Source organism: Falco naumanni, chromosome 2, assembly GCF_017639655.2.
Source record: "Falco naumanni isolate bFalNau1 chromosome 2, bFalNau1.pat, whole genome shotgun sequence".
Lineage (NCBI taxonomy): Eukaryota > Metazoa > Chordata > Aves > Falconiformes > Falconidae > Falco > Falco naumanni.
The window spans coordinates 26464589-26489666 of NC_054055.1; the positions used below are offsets into that span (position 1 = coordinate 26464589).

The 25078-nt window shown below is 45.8% G+C and overlaps 1 protein-coding gene across 1 annotated transcript in view; it reads left to right on the plus strand.

Annotated features, from left to right (window-relative positions):
• Positions 1-24288, plus strand: part of MAML2 (mastermind like transcriptional coactivator 2) — a 215323-nt gene extending 191035 nt beyond the window's left edge. Inside the window, exons 3-5 of the mRNA XM_040584322.1 lie at positions 11044-11247; positions 13936-14047; positions 19504-24288. Of these exons, the coding sequence (XP_040440256.1) occupies positions 11044-11247; positions 13936-14047; positions 19504-20486 (1299 nt within the window). The 3' untranslated portion in view covers positions 20487-24288. The remainder of the gene's footprint in view (positions 1-11043; positions 11248-13935; positions 14048-19503) is intronic.
• The last annotated feature ends 790 nt before the right edge of the window (positions 24289-25078 follow it).

Here is a 25078-nt window from a genome sequence, read left to right on the forward strand (position 1 = left end):
TCCCAGGGCCCTCCTTTCCACCCTTTTAAAAAATGGGTGCAGTGTTCCGTTTGTCCAGTCACCAGGGACTCCACCTGACTGCCGTGGCTTTTCAAACATCATGGCGGGGGCTTGGCAATGGCACCAGCCAGCTCCCTCAGGACTCTGGGATGCCTCTCGTCAGGTCCCATAGTATGTATGTTCAGGTTCCTCAGGTGGTCACAAACCTTATCTTCTCTTACAGTGGGAGGGACTTTGGTGCCCCAGTCCCTGTCTTGCAGTCCCTCCACTCGAGAGGTGTGGGGAGGGAGGCTGCCAGCGAAGGCTGAGGCAAAGAAGTTTTTGAGTGCCTCAGCCTTCTCCTCATCCCTTGTAACCAGTCTGCCATTCATGTTCATCACGGGGGGGTGCTTCCTCTGACCTTCCTTTTCTGGCTGACGTACCGGTAGAAGCCGTTCTTACTCTTTGGTCCCTTGCCAAGTTCAGCTCCAGCCACGCCTTGGCCTTCCTGACCCCCTCCCTGCAGAACCGGGCAGCATCCCTGTGCCCTTCCCAGCTGCCTGTCCCTCTTCCACCGCCTGTGCGTTTCCTTCTTGCCCTTTGGTTTGACCAGCAGGTCTCCACTCAGCCATCCCAGTCTTTTGCCTTCCTTTCCTGATTTCTTGTGCCTGGGGATCGAGAGCTCTTGTGCTTTATGGAAAGTGTCCTTAAAGATCTGCCAGCTCTGTTCTGCTCCCTTGTCCCGGAGGCAGTTTCCAAGGGGATCCTATTGACTAGCTCCCTGAAGAGCTGGAAGTTGGCTTTCCTAAACCTCAGGGTCCTGGCTTTACTCTTCACCTGACCCACAGCAGATGTGTTCAGAGCTGCCGTGATACCTGGTAGGATCACATTGCTTTCTACGTCTTGAGTTCATAGTGAAAAATGAGGCAAATCCCAGGAGTGCTCTTTCGGAAACCTGGTATTTTCACATTTTAGGGAAACTGCTGTTGGCACAGACAGATGAAGAATAGTTAGATTTGTCAAACCCTCAGGCTGCTGCAGCCACTGGCACCATTTTATCATACTCATCAAAAGAGCGAGAGGGGATGGCAGAAGCCTAAGGTTGATGTCAATTGCTACAAATTAACACCCATATAGATTAACATGGTTTATAACTAAGACAGGGATCGTTATAAAGGAAGGAGAAGGCCCTTCGGCAAGAAGAGGGAAGACTGCAGTTGGTGTCGTGTGTTAGGGACTCACTTGAAACCGAGTAGATGGGCAGTCATATCTGCTGTGTTGAACCCTGCATTGTGCACTTGCACCAGTGCCATGGGCTGTCACGGTGGCGCAACGATTTGTTGTCCTCTGTCAACCCTTTCTGTGCCCAGTGACGCTTGGCCCCCAGCCCCAAATGCTGATCTTAGTTAACATCAGTCATTGTCCCAGGTCAGGTAACTTGGAACACAGAGATCCAGTCCCATCACATGTCCCACCTGAGGCTTTAGTGAGTGCATGGTGATGCATGTCAGAGACATTCTTCACATGTTGCTTTTCAGTATTAGGCATTGTCTTGCAGAGTTTAGAGCTGTTGGTTTAGAAAGCGGATCCCAGAAGACTCTGGTTTAAGGATGCTCATGTTCTTGCTGTGTATTCTCAGCAGGAGGGCTTTGATCTTAATATGTGTCTCTGACAGTCATGTCACCCATGTTGTGCCTATTTGTATTCAAGTGTTTGGTCCCAGTGATGTGGTTTTTCTGTTGTTGTTGTTTTCTTTGTGTTTAATTATTTTTTCTTTCTTCATTAAATATTTTGTTCAGGTTGCCTGCTCCCTCACACCCTCCTGCAGAAAAAAATGGCTTTTTATGGTCTTTGCTTTGGTTTATTGCTTAAGGAAAATTTTCACATTGTGTCATCATCCTTTTTTTTTTTTTCGGTGTGTGTTTAAACTACAGACAAATAGCAGAGATGGTGAAACCTACATGAGGAGGGATATGGAAGGTGCAAAGAAAACCTAGATAAATGCCAGCAGGAAAATCTGAGGAAACGAGAAAATAGCCTGGAAATCAAGAGGATTAAAAAATTACAGTAATTTCCTATAGAATTTCACATTAGTATTTATGATCAAGAATAAAATGCACAGACTCTTTTATTCTACTTCCATCAGATCTGTTAGAACGTAATAGTTTTGCAAGCGCGGCAGCAGTGTTGACCTGATCTTACAGTGACAATACCAGGTGGGTTCAGGTCTGGAAGACGACTGCATTCATGCAGCATCCTCCTGAGCTAAATGTCCCTCAGCATGGTTTATCTTTGCGACCAAATAGTGGCCTTTGCGAATATATATTCCACACTTAGCTAGTTCACTTGGCAGTGTTCCATGTGATCATAGCAGTGCAGGTCTCCACAAGCTCTGGGACCTCTGGACCACACTCCCCTGTATGGTGCCCAGGTATATATGCCCTTGGGTTAGTGGGACTGTCAGAGCTGCCTCAGGGGAGGAGACGTGAGAATAAGGTATGAGGATGACATGCCAAAAAAGACATGTTATATGTAAGCCTGTTATATGTAAGACTTCAGTGTCATTTTTAGCACTGCTTTGTGAACTGGACATTTAAATATAAGCATGCACATGTGAGAGTGCCACCTATTACTGAATTCACCCAGTGTTTCCTCTTACAACACCCTGATTTCGATTGCTTATAGTTTTTCTAAGTGGGCTGAAATTTTCCATGCTCTGTATCACCCTCAGGTTAGATAATTTTGGGGAAAGATAATAACCATACAACCATGAGACAAGAACATTGAGATGAATAAGTTATACATACACACAGATAATATGTGCCCACACTAAAGATACAGACAGATAATCGCAAATGTCTTATTCAATCAGTTTAGGAAGTTTTCACTGTCTAAGCTGCAAATTACCACTCCTTAGCGGAGGCACAGAGCCTGCAAGCATGCACGTACCTTGTCCTGAAGTACCAGGCAAAACAGGTCCATTCACACCAGCTCTTGTTCTAGCTGAGGAGTGGCAGTTTCTTAAACCTCTCTAATTTGGTTTCCTGCAATTTTGTGATGATAAACTAAAGGGCTTGGCTTGTTGCAATGTGGATATTGCATATTACAGCCATTGCAAATGGTAATGCTGAAGTAGAACAACTCATTATGTGTCTGATCTTGTAAGAAACCCGATAGGAGTCTTCATCAGTTTGAGCGCATGAGGCATTTAAAGCCAGAGCTCCATAGAGACCTCAGGATAGTTTTTGCCCAGGTGTATTAGTGGAGGCTTTTTGCTGGTGTCTGTCTTAACCAGGTAAGTATCGTGTGCAGGAGGTGTAAGCTGAGGTCACTCCAAGCCAAGAGTGCCCCTGTGCCCCTGTGGCTGGATGGAGACCTGGGAGGAAATTCTAGTCCTGTTGAAGTCAGCTGGAGTTTTGCCATTAACTTCGATGGAGCCAACATTCCTGTTCTGATGCAGACATTTCACAATAACCTCCTCTGTTGAACTTTCAACACGTGCATGTTATTTTCATTACAAATAAACAAAATCTTTCTAAAATGGATACCTTCATATATACGTTATGCCAGAAGATCACATTAAAAGTTCATCACAGTGCACGTGGTAAAATACTAATAATCCATCCTTGAAATCTCTGGGAAAATTTCTGACGTGAACAAATCCCCTTTAGGTCTTTTCGGCTGAATATCCAGCAATCAGATGTACAGCTGAGGGTTTATTATTTTTGCAGAATGCACATGCGTTCCGAATTTGCCGTGCTCAGAAACAGAGACAAGACGTTCATCTGTACGCTTGGCTTTAGGAAAAGACATCTCTGCGTGTCCGGACCCGGGCCCTGGTATAGCGCAGACAGGAAATCTGCCAGACTGCCTCGGCAGGAGGCTGCCTCCAACACGTGCAGCAAGGAACAAGAAATGTCTTAATGATTAATCACTGTCACCCTTTGTTCTCGTTAAAGACTTGATTGTCGGACAAGGCTGGTAATGAGGAACTGTTCCTGGGTCTGTTGCTATGTGATTGTGCAAGTGCTGAAGCTGAGCCTTGGACCCTGCAAGATGCAGCTCCCACTTTGCCCAAGTTTAAGGACTTGGGGTAGGCATGTTATGAGTGCCTACTAGTGGCTCTAGGGCTATGCAGCTTTCCAGCAAGGCTGGAAATAAATCTTTTAACAGCTGAAAATCAGTTCACAAGAATCTCAGGAGCAAGGAGCTTCCTTGTTGGTGCTGAAAAGGCAAAGTGCTATGAAAGGTTTCTATTGAGAACTGCACAAATAACAAACTATCTATGTGGTTTCTCACCACTGTGGGGATTGGCTCCTCTGAAGTATCTGATCACCCATTTTCACCTAGGAGATTGTGCAGTGTCCTTTTTCGCTGTTCTTCTGTATGAACTTTTGCAACACTGAGTAGCAGGAGAGTTGTCTATTTCTGAAAATAGTTCTGGGGTCCACCTATTTCAGCATGTCCAAAAAACGGCCTTTTAAAAAGCTTGGCCTCCCTTGCTCTCCTAGTGAAAGCTGCAGCAGTTGGGTGTGCTGAAATACTTATTCCTCTGCATGCTGAGTATCTGCTGCATCACTTGATACCCAAATCTATCACTCCAATGGGTGACTCACACCCATGAGGCTGCAGAAATCAGGTGTGTGCTTCCTACTGTCATGGTCGTTTCCAGTTTTGTAGTATCTGAAGTGATTAATCCACGTTTCCTCTTCAAGCTCCATCGCTCGGTTTGTTGGAGGAGTGACACAGCATTTGCTTCTTTTCGCTGGCTGGATGAAGGCACAAGTATTTCTGGCAGACAGCCTGGACTTGTGAAATTGCAAATGCTAGTGTCTGTGATTCCTTGTGTATGTGCCTTGGAAACATGGCTGGCCCTGAAATTTTTGTCCTGAGAGCTCAGATGTCCACAGGAGACAAACACAGAAGATGGTCCGATGTGGATGAACCAACTTCTTATAAGCACTCTACAAAATCACTGAAGGGAAATATTTTGCAGTCTTCAGCCAGCTGTATCTCTGGGTATCAGACACAGCAAAACCAGGTCCTGGGATCTTGCAATATTCAGGTTTTTCAAATGCTGTTTATACACATGAAAGCAATCTTGCTGGAATGCATAAAACTATTCTCTGGCAGGTTGTTAGGAGAAATTCAACCTGTAAGTGTCTTCTGCATGATTAACTTGAGAGGCTTTTAGGTCTCTGTACCCTTAGAAAGTGATCCACTTGGCAGATCAAGGGGTGCTCATGCTTATTCTTCCAGGCATCTTTCTCAAGTGTGACTAGAAGCATCTAAAATGAGGAATATAAGGGAATGTTCCTATGATCTAATCTGGGGCATCTAGAGCCCCGTCCCTCAGCACAGTGAAGGAAGAGCCCCAGCAAGCAATTTAGAGAGAATCTGATCTAAGTTTTTGGTCAGAGACCTAAACTTAGAGGAGACTCACTTTTATGCTGTATGTTCCAGATATGAAAAAAGGTTGGATGAGTTTAAAATGCTCATGAAAATGCTGTTTTCTCCCACCGTTGTGCTGAACAAGCAATAAGGCAAGGAAGAATCGGGCTGTCTGTGTTTCTGCCCGGCCTATGTTATTTCCAGCCCTGATACGTAGATCAGATCTTCAGCTGTTGCAGGTCAGCGTAACCTCAGGAATTACTTGGACCTCTCACAGTGTACGCTGGCGCAGAAAGCATCCCTCTACGCTCCAGTCAAGAGTGGGAGTTATTTCTAAAAATAAGAAAACTCTTCAGCTCTTTCACTATAGCTAAAAGAGTTCATACTCAACAGGCACTCTGCCATGGTCCTGCTGCAGTTTTGTTTTCTCATCTGAGGCAAGGACACAAGCAGGTGGTGCATGAAGTTCAGATATCCATGGAAACCCCAGTGTTTAGCAGGAAGGGGGGATTCTTTTTGCATTAGATGTAGCAGAAAAGAGGTGGCTCAGAAGGAGGCTAGCAGGTGCTAAGACCAGCTCGATGAAGCATACTGTGATTGGCTTCCTAAAGTTGCACAAGTGAGATCGGTTCTTCTTGCTAAGCCTGGTACCCACCTGGTGCTTGGCCCTGAGGGCTGCTGGGGAACCTCAGTTTCTGGCTGTGGAAAGGAGCATGACAGCTGAGGGGTTCAGACCAGGGGGTCACAGCGGGTCTGGGCTTTGCCACCAGCCTTGCACCACCCTGAACAGTGTTGCAGGACTTCACTGAGCCATTTCTGGAGTTCTGTTTCTCCTCCTCCTCCTCCTCCAAGTGCCTGGTATCCAGGGCAGTTTGCAGCCGAAGCATAATGCCCTTGAGAAGTTCATAGTGTCAGGACAGCCACTGGTCCCTGAAGAAATCCACAGAGGTGCCTCAATCTCCACCATCCTCACTTTAAGTAGCCTGTGATGCCAATTAACACAACTGAATCAAACTGTTCGTGAGTGGGATCATCATGCGTAAGTTTAGTCACCAAATGAACAGAACTTTGCAGAGCTCTTCCCCTGCAAGCAGCTTTTGGAAAAGCAGGCATCTGCCACTGAGCGGGCTTCCATGAATGGATCTGAAGCCTTTTCTTTCTTTTCCTTTAACTCTTTGTTTCTAAGGAGAGAAAAAGTCAGCACTGTGACTCCCAACCTTGCACTGGGCACAGAATGAGCTGCCCCACAGAGGAACAGAAAGGCAGAAAAAATTCACCCCCCACTTTTGAGGGTAAATCTGCAAGAAGCAGAAGCCCATGCTGTGACACAGATGCCAGCTCTCCCAGCTGGGAAGCAAACAACCTCTGAGGGCATTGTGGTTTAATAAAAAATTAACTATTGTTTCCCTTCTGTCCCACCAAAATAATTCATCAATTCAAGGCATTTCCAGGAGAAAGAGGCAAAAGGTTTGCCCATCCTTTTCCACCCAACTGTCCCTGAACCAATTCTGAACTAGGAATGCAGAAATGCAACTTGCAAAAGGCTTTCAAGGGCTCCTGACAAGCTTTGGAGAGAAAGGGAGAGAAGAGAAGAGGAGAAAGGGAGAAAGGGGTACTTCGTCCCAGATGCACAGGCCCCTGCCAGCTCTCTGCCTTACAGAAATCCCTCTCCAGCCACACACTGCTGTTACTGCTCAATACAAAAGCAGTGATAAGGAAAATCCCCTTCTCTCCCTGGTAAATGCAGCAATGTTTTACATTTCTGTGGAGCTTTTCATCCACCTCTTTGAGGTCCATGAAGGAGCCTCTTCAGAGTGGCGTGGAAGGAGCCTGCGTGCTGTGGGGTCAGGGAGGGAGGGGCGGATGCCCAGCATTGCCCGCAGCTCCTTGCCGTGGGCTTAGCCTGGAGAGCAGCATTTAGTGTCAGAGATTTAAGCAGCAATGCAACAGATCCTGGCATGGGAGAGAGCCTGCAGCAGTGAGCTGCACAAGCCCAGGAGATGCTGGGCAGGGGCTCGCTGGTGTGAGCTGCCAGAACTGGCAGGGCACAGGCAGGACAGACGCTTGACAAGCTTGTCCTGCACCGTGAGCAGAAGACCAAGGTGAGGCAACCTGCGGTACTCCTCAGTGAAAGCATGGGGAATGGCCCCAAAAGGGGCAGCAGCCAGACCCAAACTCACTGGAAGGGTCTGAAGGAAAGGGGAAGGGGAAAAGGAAGGAAAGAGGAAAGGAAAAGAAAGGAAAAGGGAAAGAGAGGAAAAAAGAAAAGTCTATTTCAGAAAATCTGTATCTGTGTTAGAAGTCAAAACCTCCCTTCATTTGTATGAACACAAGTCAGCTGCAGCAGCAATAGTGAAAGGCAAACTCAGTCTTAAATGTTTTGCTTTACTGCTAATTTGTGATGCTTATGAACAAAACCCCAGTTGTGCTGCCAGCTCTGAGGAGCTTTCACTGTCTCTGCCTCTCTTTCTGCTCTTTGTAGGTTTTATATCTCATTGTAACATCAGAGAATAGGGTGCAACGCACCTTCTTTGCACCTAGAGCATCACTGTGCTGGGGTTTCGGCACCAGCAGAGCAGGTGGGGGCTTGTGGTGCTTGGTAAACTCTCGCTCGGCCCTTGGCTGCTGCCCCGGCCCCAGCTGGCACTGCGCACGGCCCTGCAAGGGCTGCAGCTCATCTGCAGAGCTGGGGGCGTGTGGCATGCACAAGTGGTGTCAGCAAGTGGAGGGGGAGTTGGGGGCAACCCCAGAAGAACACCTATACCTGTCAAGGTGCGATGCTTCCAGCCCAACCCTGACACCCAGCCGGCTGCAGGGACATGCTCGCGGTCACGTCACCTTCTTGGAGGCAAAGTCAAGAGCAGGTTACTTTCCCCGTGCAAGGAAACAGCATGGTGTCACGGTGCAGGCAAGCACCAGCTGGAGGGTTGCTGGGCTGCCCCTGTAGCCTGCCTCCACCCCTCGCTGCCCCTCGCAAGGGGACATGCCTTTCCCACTCTGGGCTTTCTTCGGTCAGGAGTTGCTAAAGTTAAAATGCATAAACTGCAGGCATGGGAAGTGAGGAATGAAGTTCAGAAGGCCACCAGCAGTTTTAGATGTTCGGAGTCATAGTAAAGCTGCTGCAGTAAAGCCAGGCTTACATCAGTTCAATGGAAGCAGGGTAGCTCCAACCCAAACCTGCCATTCCTGGGCAGGGATGCGGGAAAGCACATATTGTCCAAGCGCAGGGGCAAAGCCCCACATCCCTTGGCAGTGGTGTAGCCCTTCTGTCTTCTGCTCTGCAGTGGTGCAAGTGTGGGGCGAGAGCAAGGCTCGATAGCAGTGGTTCGTGAAGGGTCAAACTGCTGCTCAGCTAATCCCCTGATTTATTAGGCAACTGTTCTTCCTTCTGCCATCACATCACTGACGATGGAAGATCAGCAGGCAGAAGAAGTAGCACATCGTAGATTCATAGGCTTACATGGACATTTCGTGAACAGCAGAGAAAGGACCAAATGCAAAAAAAACCCCAAACTGGCTCCAAGTTGGTGATTTATACTCTTTTCTCAGGGCCTGTTTGCCAAGCAGCTGGTGTTTTGTGTCAATTGCTTTTACAGAAGAGCTTTCTTTGATAGGTACCGTGAATGGACCCTACACAGTTTATCTTACAACAAAATCCCTCCCCACAGCTTATACGGGCTGGCAGGGGATAAGGGAGAGAAAAAGTTGGGCTTTGTTGTGTTTTTATTTACGCAGAACTATGAAAGCACATTTGGGGGAGCCTGCATTATCTGTGCAAAAACATAACAGATGAATTCTATTAATGGATGTAACATGTGGCTGGGTTCAAGCTAGAGTTGTCATTTGAATATAGAAGTCAAAGCCAATTTATTGGAACATATTTTTCTTTTCAAAATATTTTAAGAAAGACAAAAAAGTTTGCGCAACAACTTGGCAAGAAGGTCTGTTGAGAGGAGGTATTTTCTATCTTGCAGCTAACATAAGGGCTGAAAAATGTGGCAGTGCCGAGCAATCCTGGATTCCTTCTGGAACTGAAAGAAAGTGTGCGGGATATAATTGTGTAAGAGCTCAATAAATTTTGAAGGGTGGGTTTGTAACACTGCCTTGGGGGCTGCAGGTGGCTCCAGAAGAAAGTCATGGGTTTTATTTCAGTAACAGTCATCAAATACTGTAGCTAGCTAGCTATGCACTCGTGTGGTCCCATCTAAAAGCCATGGAATTATTTTAAAATAGAAATACCCATAACAATCACTATGTTTCTTCCATGCCAGATGGTAGAAAGATAAGTTGGATTAGTCTAGTGTGTGTGCAAAAGCTAAGGCACAGAAATGAGCTTTCCTGGCGACTGCAAGGCGATAAGCATCAGTGCTCCGTGGTCTTCAGGGTATGGGTGGGCTACGCCAGGCCAGTCCTTGTTGTGCTGTTGGTCTGTCTGAATTTCCCTGGATGCCACGGGAGGCAATGGCCATGGAGCAGAGCATTACCTACATAGTAGGTCAGACCCTGGCATTGCACCTCAGTATTGAGAGAACTGCTGAGTAACAGGGAGCATCAGAGTCCAGCTGTGGATTCTTGTGTTGTGGGGTAAAAATGCTGCTGCGTACTAGGTTACACAGAATTACGTGGTTTAGTTCCTATGGTGAATTGCAACAAAGTCAAGTCAGAGAACTGATGTTTCTCACAACTGTTGTGACCTCTCCGATGTATCCTATTTTCTTTGTAGCTGGGCGGCTGAGGAATACCTGACTGTCAAGTGATCCACTGTAGGCTGAGTATTTTTGCGTGTGGACTGAGAAAGCTGTTTCCTACATTTGGTCAAACACTGGTGGAGCAAGTAGACAGGAAACATATTGCTGCCAAGGGAAACCATGGCTAAAAGAAGACAAGCAGCGTATTGTCATCCCATGTTCGTTCTCATGCTGTATGTGCATGGTTTGAGTCCCCACGTGCCTTCCCCTGGCCTTCTGAGAAGGCTTGTTGCCATCAGCTTCCTCATGAAGCTGCACACAGGGAAGAGGAAGCGGATCTAGATCCGTCACAGAGACCAGGGAGACCCTAAAGCACTCTTCAAAGTGCTGTCCAGTTAATCTTTGGTTTACCATTTGATAAACTCTAAGCCTGTTTAATCCTGCCACTAATGGGAGTCAATTAGCAATCTCACAGAGGTTGCTCTTGTCAGGGAGGTGATGGGACGAATGGAGTCAGCAGCGTTCACCCCATTGCAAAGTAACGACTTACCACCTCTGTATTTTCTGAGAATAGATGCCACTTCTAGCAATGAGTCTGTAACTTCTCACTGCTGCTCACCAGATGGTAGGAACCAGCAGATGCCGAGTTTGTTCCCTTGTGGTCAAACAAACTGCCATATGGCCCAATGCAAGTTTCCTGAAAGATCCCCAGGACGGCTCCATTACTTCTGTTAACATTTCCCAAGCTCCTGGTACAACATTGAGGTTTTCCACTGGAACCACCTGGCACATTTTCAGAGTCTTCTATGAGTGATGAAGTTACTCAATCCCCTTCGTACTTTGTCAAACCCTTTGTATCGGTCACTTGTCCTGAGAGCCTGTGGGCTGTGTCCTGTACTTGAGCTAATTGCATAAAAAGGATTATTTCCTTTTCTTGATGCTTGTTATTTTTTTCATCCTTCACAAGCCATTTCTTCTGTTTCAGGATCAACACTCTGTGGTAGGCCAGGGAGCTGGCCCCACTCCAAGCTCCAGTTCTTGCTCAAATCCAAACACTGGAAGTGGTTACATGAACTCATCCCAGCAATCAATGTTGAATCAGCAACTGATGGAAAAGAAACAGGCTCTGCAACGGCAAATGATGGAGCAAAAACAACTCCTTCTACAGCAGCAGATGTTGGCAGAAGCCGTAAGTTTTCCAATTCCTTATTTTACATGGAAAAGATTATCATAGAAACAATAGAAAAGAAAGCTAAGACAGGAGAAAGCAAGCCCTCAAAACTTGGAGGTCATTTTGGCAATGCCTAGAGCTTCTAGAGTGTGCTTCGTATTTTTCAGCACTTTGCTAAGCCCTTTCAAAACCTTCTTCAGTTTATGTGAAATAACTCAAGTATCTAAGCTACTGTGGTTTTGTTATGAGAATAATCTAAGTGCATGCTTAATTTGAGGCAAATGAATATTGCCAGTGGTTTTCTTTGCAAAATAAGCCAAGGTGCACTGCTATGCTACTTCACCACAGAAGAAAGTTGACTTCCAGGCTCTGCAACCTAGGCAGCATGGTAAAAATTGCCTGTGTGTAAACAAGGATCGGGTACGTTGATTTTAGTGTTCAACACAAGTTAGTGTGCTTGGCTGGGATCATACAAGCCCTCCTTTCTCTTTTTTTCTGCTCACATTTTCAGCTATTTGTAGCCAGTTCTTCTCTCTCCCATGGTATCTGAGAGACCAGCTGGGAGTTTCTGGTCGTTTTATGAGGTGTGGGGGATATTTGTTGTTGGCAGTGATAAGTGCTAGAAACCGTTAGTTCCCCTAAACTGGCATTGCCATTGATACTGCATGAACTGAGTCAGCTGAAGGTGCTTCATGTCCCATCACCCATGGCCAGTGCAATGCCGGGGGGACTCCCAGCTGCCCAGAGCAGTAACACATGCTCTCTGCATCCTCATATTTACTGTTCCTTGGTAGTTTTGCTTGCCAGAGCACAGAGAAGAGAGAAGTCCTAGAAGAGGAGCTGAGCTTGGCATGTCCTTGAGGCTGGCAGAAGGCAATGCAGGTGCTCTGCGGCAGCTAGGGAAGGGCTGCGGGGAGGATGCTGGGGAAGGATGGAAGTGACACTGCCACCTGCTTTGCTTCCCCCAGGCTGCAAGGACAGCAGACCCCAAGCCTGTGGCATATTTACCTCAACCTGCATCTCTCAGCCTACAGGGCAGACCCATTCATGCTGGCCTGACATTTTGAATCAAAAATTTTCTTTTCTCTATAAAGATGTAGACTCAGAAATACAGAGACATATAGTGAATGACATTCAGTAATTAAAAAACAACACAGAAGTGGAAAAACATTCATGGTTTTGTGGGGATGTTTTCAAAACAGAAATGATTCACTTTTTTATATATATTTTTATATAGAATATCTTTTTGTTTACAAACTTATTTCCATTCCAAAAACACAAGTAGAAAGCTTGAGTTTGAAATTAAGGTTTTCATTTGTCCTATAAGGGAAATATTTGTTGACTTTTTAATTTATGCAGAAGAAAATTGAAGCTTCAAGTCAGCTCTACAAGCTGCAGTTTTCTGTCAGAATTTTTAACAGAATGCAAAGTTAATTGCTCAAATAGCTCCTTAAAAATAAATAAAGTAGAAATCAAAATCACTCTATGGAATGTGGGTTTTTTTTTGATCAGCTCGCCTTTGCTTTTGTGTCATGCGCACAGAAATACACACAAAACCTGCCTACAGTTTTTACATGTATTGCAGGGATTTCCTGGGAGATAACTTATCTTTCTTCATCACAAGGGTTCAGGTCAAGCGGTATGTTAAAATGAGCCTTATAAATCTTAATCAGACCCCTCACTCGCAGAGTGCATTATGGAAATGTCTAAATACTGCAAGAAAGGCTTTTATCCCAGTGTTTTAAGGTGCTCCTGGCAGAAGAAAAAACAGATTTTTCATGAGAAGGTCCATTTGCATGCTCTTTCCAGGCAGAAGATCCCCAAATTACTCTGATGGACTTCCATCGCCAGCCAAGAGTGATTCTTTCACACTGATGAGCCAGTTTGCCATTCTAGCAGCCAACCCAGCACAAAACCCAGGCTTACAGCAGAGAAGGGGTGATTCACAGGGCATGAAAACCAACCAGCCCAGCACTGTTCTTGCTAAACCTTGGCCATGAGTCCTGCTGGTATCCTTGGTGAAGAGGCACATGGGGGTGGACAAAGCAAGGGTTTTGCTGATTTTTGTGGAAGCTACTCTGGTGTAGGAGGAAGGAGAGAGTGAGGAGTGGATATGCCTATGGATGGAGGTGATGAGCTGAAATCCTCTGCCATCTGTGCACACCGAGAGGGCTGCATGAGCGAAATGGGCCGATGACCATCGATGCAGCCAAGGGGCAGGTGTCAGCCTTGCAGGTCTGGACCTTGTTGCTCCCCAGCTGATCCTGGCTGGCTGTGTGTTTGTGTTAGACCTGGGTGTTTGCTCTGTCTCTGTGCTTTCTTTGAAAGCAAACCCAGCTGCACAGACAGGGAGGGAGCCATGAGGAACCATCAGGACCCTCTGTCTGATGATAAGCATGGTGAACAAGATGGTGTGGACATCACAAGACACTTTGTTCTGCAGTGGCCAATGTTCTCAGAGGCTAAGAAATTCTCAGTGGGTTTAAGGAAAGTTAGGCTAGACTCAAACACAATACAATCAGCATAAAGGTTTCCATACAGCGGGTGATGGCACAGGTTTACAGATGCTCTTCTATGAACCAGGCAGGGTGAAAGGAAGGAACACTTCAGTTTTGTACATACAGAGAAAGAAAGAGGTGGACAATACACAGAGCCAGGAAAGCATGAAGAAAAGCAAATGAATATATTTCTATTCCAATCCTCTAGGAGAAAATAACTCCACAGGATCAGCTGAACAGACACTTGACACGACCACCACCAGATTACAAAGACCAAAGAAGGAACATGGTCAACATGCAACAGGCAAACCAATATTCTGGTAAGTACCCATGGGCTAAATGAAACTGTTTCCTTCCTTCCAGCTGGAAGACCATCCAGAAAAGCCATCCATGCACTGATGACCAGGGCCTAATTTTCTGGTATCCACTTACATCACCACAGAGGCAGTGGGTGGTGGGTGCTGCTGTCCTGTGCTATTTACCTTACTGTCACGCACCACTGAGAAGTGCTGATGTATGATCTGGAGAACCAGCTGGAGGTTCATCCAGACTGACGCTGCATCCCTCAGGCATGGGGAAGGAGCGACTGGTACCCCTCCCATTAGTACTTCCTGGGGCAGATGTGCACCCAAATCCTTGATATAGAGGTGTCCTCTTGACTATGCAACCTCACTGCATCCAGATGCTTCTCTCATGTACATGGTACATCTTGCTTCAGAGACTGAGATGAGAACCATCCCTCCCTTGGAATGACAGCGTGAGGACCCTCATACTGATTTTTAAGTACCTCACATGACACCATCATGGGCAACCAGAGCTACCATCTGAACTTTTGATCTGTTTAATATGCCACAGCCATGGCCTCAGCGCTGCTTCATAAGCAGCATTTCAACAGATCAGTCAAACAGTAGGGTAAAAGCCCCTGCTTTCTGCCAGAACTGCCCAGGGCAGAAAATGCCCAACACTTCTGGACTGGTGCTTTGTTTCATGTCTTGTGCCCTCACCTCCTTGGAGAGTATTTTTGGGAACATGGGACTGCCTGTTTGGCTTTTCACACTGTTCACCTTGCTGGTTAGCTGAAGGCTGCCCTGAGAGCAAAGTCAGAGTAAGGAAAAGATGCTGAGGAGAGAGAGGAGGTGGGGGGAAATGCAGCAGATGAGATCAAAGAATGTTCTTTATACTGTAAAGCGCCTGTGCATTTAAGTATAAAAAGAATCCTTTGTCTTCTAGTATATCTTTGTACACAACACAATGAGGAAAAAAAGATGGTTTGGTTTGGTTTTCCATAGCTGTTGTCTTTGCAGATTCAGGCAGGGATCTGAGTCCTTCCTTCCTACCTACCTGTCCTTTGTTGCAAAACTTTTTCAGCTTCTGTTATGATTTTAATGAGTTCCCAAGTACATCTTGCTCACATGCTACCCCTTTGCCCAACCTGCTGGCCATGGCATCAACAGCCCAGCTACATGTGGAAGGGCCAGGCTGGCCTGCTCAGGCAATGTTCCTGCACTCCTTTGCTTTGTTTACAAGTTCTAGCAGCAATAAGTTCGCTGCAGTCCGGAAGCTGCTGCTTTCTAACGGGGCTGACTGTTTATCATTTTCAGTCCACTTGCACAAGCATTGCTGATGCCAGCATAATAACCCAGGGTGAGGGCAATGCCACAGGGCAGAAAGCCCTGCTTGCTGGCTTGGTACCTGCTGCGCTCGTAAAACAAATGCTTTGGCAACCCTGGCAGTTTGCTGGGGAATCCTGTGATTTGGTGTGGTGTTTAGAGGCTCATTCCTGGAATCAAATGATTAACTGAGATTCTTGGCTTTTATTTAAAAACAATCCATTTCTAGCCCGAGAGGGAAAATGGAAATGACTGCAGCCACATCTGTGAAAGGCTCCAAAATAAGTAGATCTCCATTGTTATGTGGCTCTTCTTGTTCTTAATCTGATGGACTCTTTGCCAGTCTCATGATATTTGGAGGCCCGTCGCCTAGTTTGAAACATGTGGGATTGGCAGCGCTTGTCCATTCAAATCTCAAGTCCCCACTGAGTGAGCCCAGGGAGTACAGCAGCTTTTCAGGCAAGCCTGGGAGAAAGGGCTGTGCTGGGAGCACGCAGAAAGGCTACCAGATGGAGTGATTAGGAAACTCTTGTATAAGGGAGTAACAGCAGGGAATCTGTTCCCTTTTTCTGGGAATAGCTTTGCTCAGGTTAGGCAAGAAGAGACAAAAAGTTAAATAAAATAACATAGGGGCTTGGAGATACTTGGTTAAGCATTTTATTCCTCTACACTTTTCCCCGTGGTGCCATGTCATGGCAAGAAACACGAAGACAAGAGCAGGTGAACTGGGCAGTGTAGGCGTTTCTCCAAACTGTCGTAGCCTGGGGTGCCCAGCTGCTGTACACAGCACTGCCAGGGAAGACATTTCTTCCCATCTGGAAGAAATCAGAATGGAAAATATTTGCTTTAAAAATAAAAGGATAAAAATAGCAATACAAAGAAAGAGGAAACTTCATCTTTTGCACAACAAGTATAACCCATGTCCCAACCACTCGTGCTCTTTAAAGAGCACGGCATTTGCAGAAGCAGTGCTGGCAGGATCACCCCAGGAGGGGCTTTATCCCAGTGGCAAGTGAAGTGGCTTCACAAACTTATAGTTCAGCTAAAGGGAGAGAACCAGCTCTCCCCAGATGGCTGTTCCAGGTCTTTTGAAATGCCATCAATTTCTGTGCTGTTCCTCTTCTTTTGTACTGCTATAAGGGAGCAAAGAATCAGGGCCCCCATCTCTATCCCTGCTGCAAAAAGATGTTACAGCATTTCCAAAAAGCAGTGAGCAACATAGAACCCGCTAGCAAAGCCAAAGATGGGGCTAATCGTGAGGCTGCCTGCTGAGCTCTGATTGTGAGAATCTGATTGTCCCTGTGGCGGTAAAAACAGGGGGACTTCTCATCGCATCTCCTGTCCCAGGGACTGCCTAGCTCAGGGACTGAAATTAGGTTAGGACAATGTAATTGTTAGGACAATTAGATCCTCTGTAGTCAAGGGTCTCCTGCTTAGAGCCACTTTGCGGAAAAACCTGCCTTCCGAGATAAGGTGAGCCTTTTAATTTAGTTATCTATGTTTATATTGATTTGGAACAAGGAGCTGTGGTTGTGGAGTCATGCTCATTGTTAATAATGATTTGGGAAGAGATTATTTTTAAGTACATAAGGAAAAAAGGAATCCTTTGCATCCATTACTAAATGGAAATAGCATGTGTATAAAAATAATGCAGAAAAGGCAGAAATATATGGCAGTTTTTTCTTTGGTTCCAGTCTGGGGGAACAGAACATCATTATGTTGCAATTTCAGCAGGAACAGTATATTAAGCAGCTGTTCCTAAACATAGACTTTTAAAATATGTATGCACATGATTTGTCTTCAAGAGTTTTAAAAGAGCTGGCTGAGAGGTTCTCCAAATTCTTAATGTCACTTTTTATTTAGTCTTGAAACTCCAAGGAGGACTGCTAATGCCATGACAAAACCTAAAAGAGTAAGTAGGTAATTGCAGCCCTAGTGACCTAATGCTGAACTCAGCAAAAATACTGCAGAGCTGATACACCCCAAATAATAAAGAATTTTGGAAAGGAATATAATTAATATCAGGCAACGTGGGCTGATGTAAAAGAACCTTTTCAAACTAGCGTGGTATTTTTTTCAATGAAACCACAACTTTGATTGATTGATTGAGGTAATAGTTGTTCAGGTAATGTCCTTTAAAGCATCTGACTTCGTGCTGGATATTTGGGTTAAGAAACTAGAGTGATACAAAATTAACATAGCACATAAGGAAATGGTTGATAGGTCTCTGGATATCACTGTAAACAGGCTGTGTGATTGTATTCAAAAGGGCAAACACAATCTGAGATGATGCTGAACAGGGAAAAAAAGAGCTTACTTTACATCCATGTTGGAGATGTACTAGAGCTATTACTGTGACCTGCTGCGATGTACAGCCTTGAAATCAAATGCTGAAAACTGTCAAGTTGTGAAAAGAGCTCAGAAGGACCAAAGGACTGGAAAACATGCCACACACTGAGACTGATGTATTTGGAGAATGCTGCAGGCGTGATCACAGTCCTGAAGCACCTGTGCAGTAAGAAGGAACTGATGATGGACCAACTAACAAAATTAATCACACAAACTAATATATAATAAGATTTGATGACAAAGTCAAAGTTAGTCAAGTTCAGTCTGGTTTTGTTGTGTGTACGAAGGATCAAACAAAAGCAGCGTCCCATGTCCAACAATTGCTCTAGTTGCTACCTATGAAATAGCAAAGCTCCAGGGCTATATGTTCCTCCGTTCCTCCTCTGGGAGAGGCTCAGGGAATTCCTGAAATGTGGTGGTACCTTGGTAGCAAGCCCATTCAACAGCTTTTCTCACACTTTGGCAGCCATCCAAAGTGGTACGATAATTTATGTTGTACTCTGCCATGTGGCAAAGATTTCCTTGGCTGACCCACATGTCGTGTGAAGAAACAAATTTCCTTTGCCTTGAACCTGGTTTGTCCCAGCTGCAGTTCTTGTAGGGCCTGTACTGGAAGCAACAGTAGTGAATTAAGCTGTGGAGCAGCCGATTGTGTGCAGAGGTGGGGATTCTCTACGGTGCCATTTACACTAGCTGTGCTTAGAAAACATTTGTTTTTTTCAACTGATCTCTCAGGGATTAATTCAGAGCCATGCACTGCACCAGTAATCAGCCTACATTGCATCAATGACTTACTGTGGCCTCAAAATAGGGACTACGTAGCCGCAAATCAGCCACAGAAGTTTGGAGGCTGAAGAGAAGATAAACCTCTCTTCTTGTGATTCATTGGCGGATGTCAGGTACAGGAAAATCCTCCGCTGGGCAGAATTAGCCATGAATGGTAGATCCACGCCAAATCATAACTTCTAGATTTTTGATGCACAACAGGTGATGCTCGTGTGCAGCAAATGCCTGCACATCAGGTATCATGTGTGGCTCCCTCACGGGCAACTCAGGTTCTGCAGGGGCAAATGGCTATAGCCCAGCTGGGAATAGAGCTTAGAAGGGGCACATGGGTGGCACTCGCCAGGCACAGCGCTAAGGTGTGTTCTCGTGCCTGCTCAGCCACCATGTGGGAAGACAAGTAGGTCACAGACTGGGCTGAGCTGCTCTCCCAGCTCCTGGCTGGCAGAGAGGCTCCTACTGCTGCAGATGTGTGAGACATCTTGGCTCCTGCTATCATGTGGGGCAGGCATTTCCAGAAGTGACACCACTGCTGTAGGTGTCTAGGAAAGGTGGAAAAGGGGCCTGGTGATGGTGCCAACCACTCCACGTTGTATCTAGAGGTTGCCAGGATGAGCCGTGCCTTGTAAGGAAGAAAAGTTCTTCATCTCCTCTGCCTCTGCTCACTGACGCTTTGTCCTGTCTGAGGTGTCTAGTGCTTTTGTAAACAAAGGCAGAAACATTTTCTCTCCTGCCCAGTGGTTCTGTCTGTCTTTCCTGGTTCCAGTATTTCTCTTACAAGGAGCACTGGTTTTGGCTTATCTGATATCCTCTGAAGGGATGGAAATACCACCAATAGCTTCATATAGGCCAAACCAAGCTTCGGACCATAGGCATTTTTAAGGCCTTAAGTAAGTTCATCTCTTATCAGCAAAGTATCTTCTTCAAGAAATTCTGCTGCTAGAAAACTGGATTTTTAACCCGTTGGTGTTTGAATGGCACCATGCATTGATGCACTTACGATTGTTTTAACACTTTTGCTTTCTCCTTTCCAGGTGGTTCACCTGCTGTGAGTATGAGCTCCAACAACATGTCCCTATCTAACCCAATTTCAACTCATAGCATCATGCCCCAGAGCTCCAGCCTCATGTCTACCCCTGCCGGGACCCGAATGCCTTCTGTTCCTGCTGCTCGGAGTATGAGCTGCTACGGGAACCTTCCTTGCAACCAACCAAGCGCATACAACGTGACTTCAGCAATGAACCAAATGCAGCCACACAGAAACCAAAATCAAGTCCTGCCCAGTCAGAATAACCCCATGATGTCTCGACAGCAAACCATGACGCAGGGAAACAACATAGCAGCTTTTGGAACAGGGTCGGTGGTCAACTCGCAGCCAGTAAGGCCAAGCTTGAACCATGGAGCCACAGGTATCCCCACGCAAAGGCCGACCAACGTAATGATCACGGCTACTTCCACTGCCCAGAACTGGGCCCCACAGGAAGCTGCAGTGAAGCAGCAGGATGTACTGAAACCCACAGGGGTCCGTTTCCCCACCGGCACTCCGTATCCTAACCAGTCTTTGCAACGCAATGTAGGCAACCAGCATTTTCCTCAGCGTGCATTGGCACCTCCTAATCAGTTAACATCTGGAGTCCAGATGAGGCCTCCTCTAAACCAAATGCACCAGACTCTAAATGGACAATCTGCTGGCTCACTACGAGGTCTCAGCATAAGACCTAACCAGCTGAGAGGACAGACTGTGCCTACCTTGAATCAGCCAGGAGCAAGTATGACACCTCCGTCATCTCTGCCATCAACCAGTTTTACATCTACCAACCAAAACTCTCGGGCTTACCAAGGGAGTGACCATGGTAATGACCTAGCATTTGACTTTCTGAACCAGCAAGGTGACAGTATAGGACCTGCGCTCAACAGTGACTCAGACTTTATAGATTCTTTACTGAAAACAGAACCTGGTAATGATGACTGGATGAAAGACATCAACCTTGATGAAATTTTGGGGAACCACTCGTAAGTGACAGTACCAAGGGTGAAGCAGATGAAGAGGCAGTAAGGACATTAGTTTTCTCTTTAGATGCCAACAACCTGCTTTATTAATTTACACTCCATAACTGGGCTGTCCTTTAAAATACCACGCAGGGCAACTGCCCTGTTTGAAGAGTTGCTCTAGGAAAAAAACTGAAGTCTCCCCTGATGAAACAATAATGCAGGTGATATTCATGCCTGCCACAAAGGAGTGAGAATGCATGAAGGGTCTGTTCCCCACACCGGTGCCCAGCATTGCAAACCTGTCAGTTCTTCTCATGGGGGCTGCATCGAAAATTGTGTTTAGCTTCTCATATATGCAAGCACCAGACAGTGGTATGGGTGGTGGAACATCATTTCTCTGAGTGCAACTAAGAGCCCGAGTGGTCCAGAGCTCTTCAGTCATTGTGTTCGCAGCCCTTAACTTCCTTGGGACTGCTCAGCACTGACAGCATCAGGCCCTGTGTAAATCTCATTGCATTACAAAAACTGTTTACTTCTATACAGTGCAAACTCACATTTGCCTTCCCAATGATTTTTGCTTTAAATCCTCTGTGTTTTGTAGCACACAAAAGAGTAAGTGGTCTTGTCCAAGAGAAGAAGGAAACACATCATCCAGTGCACTATTCAGTGCACTCTAGCATTCTCTTTCTCCCTTTCATCAGTGCTTGCAGTGAATATCAGAGGACGCTACTGTCCTGCCAGCAGCACAATCGATTTTGGGCATTGAGGGAAACATGAGAAGAACTACACCAAAGCTCAGGATCCTCACTTTGCCACCTTGCCCTGTCCCAGGGACTCCAGTGACTTAATGGACAACTTCAGTGAGAAGGGTGCTCACGATCTGACCCTCACTGACTACTTTCCCAGTCCAGCTTAGAGGAGGGCAAATGCATGAAGTGGATCAGCTAAACCACTGTCTTCATTTTCATCTTAACCCATGGCGAGTGTCAGGTAGTTCAGCCGGGTCCTCTTCTATCAAACAGCCCGGTCCTCTTCTATCTGGGTTTACCCCAGCAGAAATGCCAGCATCTCTGTCTGGGGAAGAGGCTACCATTTTGATTGCACAGCATTTTGGCTCCATTCTGCTTTCCCTTGGCCACATGGGGAGAGTTGAAAGAGGTCTAGTGATGGCCAAGGTCCCCACAGCCTCCATCAGGCAGAGTATGAGAGACGCTGCCCCTGAAGCTAGCATGCACATAAGTCATAACCACCCAGGTTACTCACAGCAGGAGGCTCCACTCAGCCACATCTGTGCTTGTAAACGAAACAGGTTTGGGGAATATTTCTGGGTGCTAGACTCAACCATCTGTTCTGGGTTTAGGGATGGCCCAGCAACCACTGCCCAGAGCAACTTCTGTGTATCACTAGGCAGTTAACCTGGGGCAAGGACCATTCCTATAGACAGCCTGCAGGCACCTTGCTTTGGAGGATAACAGAGCAGAGCAGTAAGGATACAGGTTGTTCCACACCGCTTAACCTGGGTGCCAGGGAGTAGTCTCCACTGTTAAATTTTCTCCTATAGACTTGGTCAGTAAGCACATCAGAAGGAGGTGCTATGTCACTATCAAGCAGCTGCACAGTGAGTTAGACAGGAGGATTCATACATGGGAACAGATCTTGCAATTCAAATGAAAATGCTGTTCTTTAAAATGATGTGGTCTGACGTGTTTCTCAGCCTCCTCTGAATTAGCTAAAACTAGATGTGGCAAAGGAATACAATGCCTACATTCACATGCCTCAGCGCCAAAAGGCATTGCTCTGCCCTGTGCAAGTGCTTTATTCATCCTTGTTAGTGGCAGTGGGATGAATAGGCTACTTGACAATAGCCTCTGCACTTACCTGACCTATTTCTCAAGAGAGGTTTTAATAAGGCTTTTCCAGTCATTTCACCCTGTCATTTCATGTGGGCACAATTTTTCATGATGTTTCGAGAAGCACCATCACACAAACGAGCATCAGCACCTCCAGGAAAGGTGTAACGTGGGCATTTAGCTAGATATGCCAGTTGAGACAGGCTGGTCCGTGATGCTGTTTGTTCCCAGATACATTTTTCATAAGAGGGATGAGAAAACCTGCTGAAGAGTCCTTTCTGCTGCCCCAGCTAGTCATCATGACACATCCCTGCACTGTGTAACGTGGTGGCTCAGCTGCCCAGAAAGCTCCTTCTTCTCCCCAGTTTTGGCTGGGGTGCATGTGGTCCCTTTGAATTGCCAGTACAATTTTTTCCATCTTTCAAGAGTTTTTCAGCCCAGATCACTGGCTCCCCACCTAAGTCTGCACAGATACAGATGCAGTCTGACAAAGGAGTCCCGTATAAATTGTGCAAAAGTAGACTGAAATAGTAGCTACGTGAGTTTAAAGTGAAGGGAAGATCAGCTCATCTGTCACACACACAGGAACACGCGCCATCCGTGAGCAGGTCAGCCATGACTGCCGACGCTCTCTGGTGGAAACAGATGACTGTGATGCCACTAAGGCCAAGGCTGAGTTAGTATCATCACAAGCAATGGGCACTGAAGTCTGATAACTTCAACTACCCTCACATGCCATTGAAAAAGCCACCACTGGTTCCTTTATTAAAACCAGGTTGTTTTCCAGATGCACAAATGATGCAAAAAATATTGCTTAGCTGAGGAGCTGGTCCCAAGACTTCAGGATATCATGCGGCGGTGGATTCAATGCTGAGCTTTGTCCCGTTGGCCTCAGCCTGGCGTGGAGAAGACACTGGGCTGTGAGTGCCATCCCTGGGATCAAAATTTCACCCTGTCTTAAGTAAAATCAACAAAGGTAGAGGCCATTTGCAGTCCTGTAAATATATGCCTGATGCATTTGAAATGTGAGCTTGTGAAAGACTCTTGCAACCAAAACTTGAATCCAATATCATTTCTTTGGAACACGTGTATTTGAACAGAGCTAGTGTCTTTTCTTTCTTTCTTCGCAATGGCTAAGTGCACTACCCTTATAGTCTATTTTTCATCATTGACCGGGCACTCTTCGCAGTATTGGGTTGTAAATATAAAGAATTATTTGTTTTGTAAACTTTTGTAAAAAAACAAAACAAAACAAAAAGTAATAATATTTTGGTAGGAATAATAAAAATCATATTATTTGGGTTATATTTATACATATGTGAAATAAATATACTATCGAAAAGTTGTATTTTATACAAAAAGTCAACGGTTACCTTTTGCATTCTATACACAAATTTTTGTATGATATGATTGTTTATTTTTATCTGCAGACTTCAACTTTGGATTTTGGGGGAGGGCAGAACGGGGTCGTGGTTAAATAGCTGGGTATGACCCCAAGCTCACTGAAACCAATGGAGTCTTTCCATTGCCTTCACAGGGCTTTGATTCAAGCCTTTAAATCAACTTCAGATATGTTTCACATCTGAAGCTCTCTGGAAACCTCAACATGAAAACATTCCAGGTTTCAAATTATTTCCCTGAAAAAGGCTTTTATTATAATTATAATTATTATTATTATTGTTATTATTATTGCAACTTTTGGGAGGCAGGGGGGACCTATGTAACTGTCATGTCCTTGTTGCATGTATGTCTGCTTTATATTTTCCCCATATTATAAACCAGTGTTTCTCTATACAGACTGAAAGGAAAACTTGCTGTACAGAAATGTTTGTGTTTATGCATTTTTACATGTGGCTGTATATACCTCTTAGTACTATGCAGTGACACTTATTTGACTCCATTTATTTTTCACCTAAACATGAATAGTATGTTTTTCAGTAGCTATCAAAACTCTGCCAAGTAAACCAATCAAAATTATCCCAAGTGTCTCCTTTCTTAATATGAATTTTATAGTGAATGTGTGTTTAGTCAACTGCTCGTTCATCTGAGTAAATTCAAATTACAGTGATATTTTAGGAGAGGTGAGAAAAAATGCATCTGGCAACTTCTGGGAGCTCAGTCTGCCTCTGCAAGAGAGCTGCGATGTTCTCCTACTGACTGGAGACATGGTTTCGTTACTAGCAAGGGTTAACAAGTAACACATGGTATTTTAGCTCCTGGTTAATGGATTGCTGTAGTCTTGCAGCACAGTAATTTGCTCTGGGACCCTGCTAAAGTTAAAGCAGAGAGCTGGGTGCCCCAAGAACTAGGTACCTTGAGAGGGCTGACCAGGTTCCCAAGCCCATGCCCTGCCCTGGACCATGCCCTGGAGATACCTGCCCCTCTCTCACCAGCAGCAGACACTCCGAATGAGATGCCTGAAATCAGACCACAGGCTTCTCCTTCCCTCCCTGCCTGTCTCACATTATGCCTCATTTTAGCCTAAAGAAATTCCAGCATGTACCAGATCACGCTGGGTTGCAGATTGTTTCATACAAGTATTCATCCCCGCCAGGCTGGTTTTAGCAGGCCAGCCCTAAGGAAGAGATTCCCTGTTCCTCAAGAGGCTTTCCTCCTTAGCCGGCTCCATCTCCAAGTGGGTGGCTCAACCCGCCCCATGAACTTAGTGGCAAGGTGTGGCAGAGGGGACACTTGGAGGGACAAATAGCACAGCACTGCCCATGCATGAAGGCTACGCTGCGCTATTCTCAGATGCAGCAAACGCAAA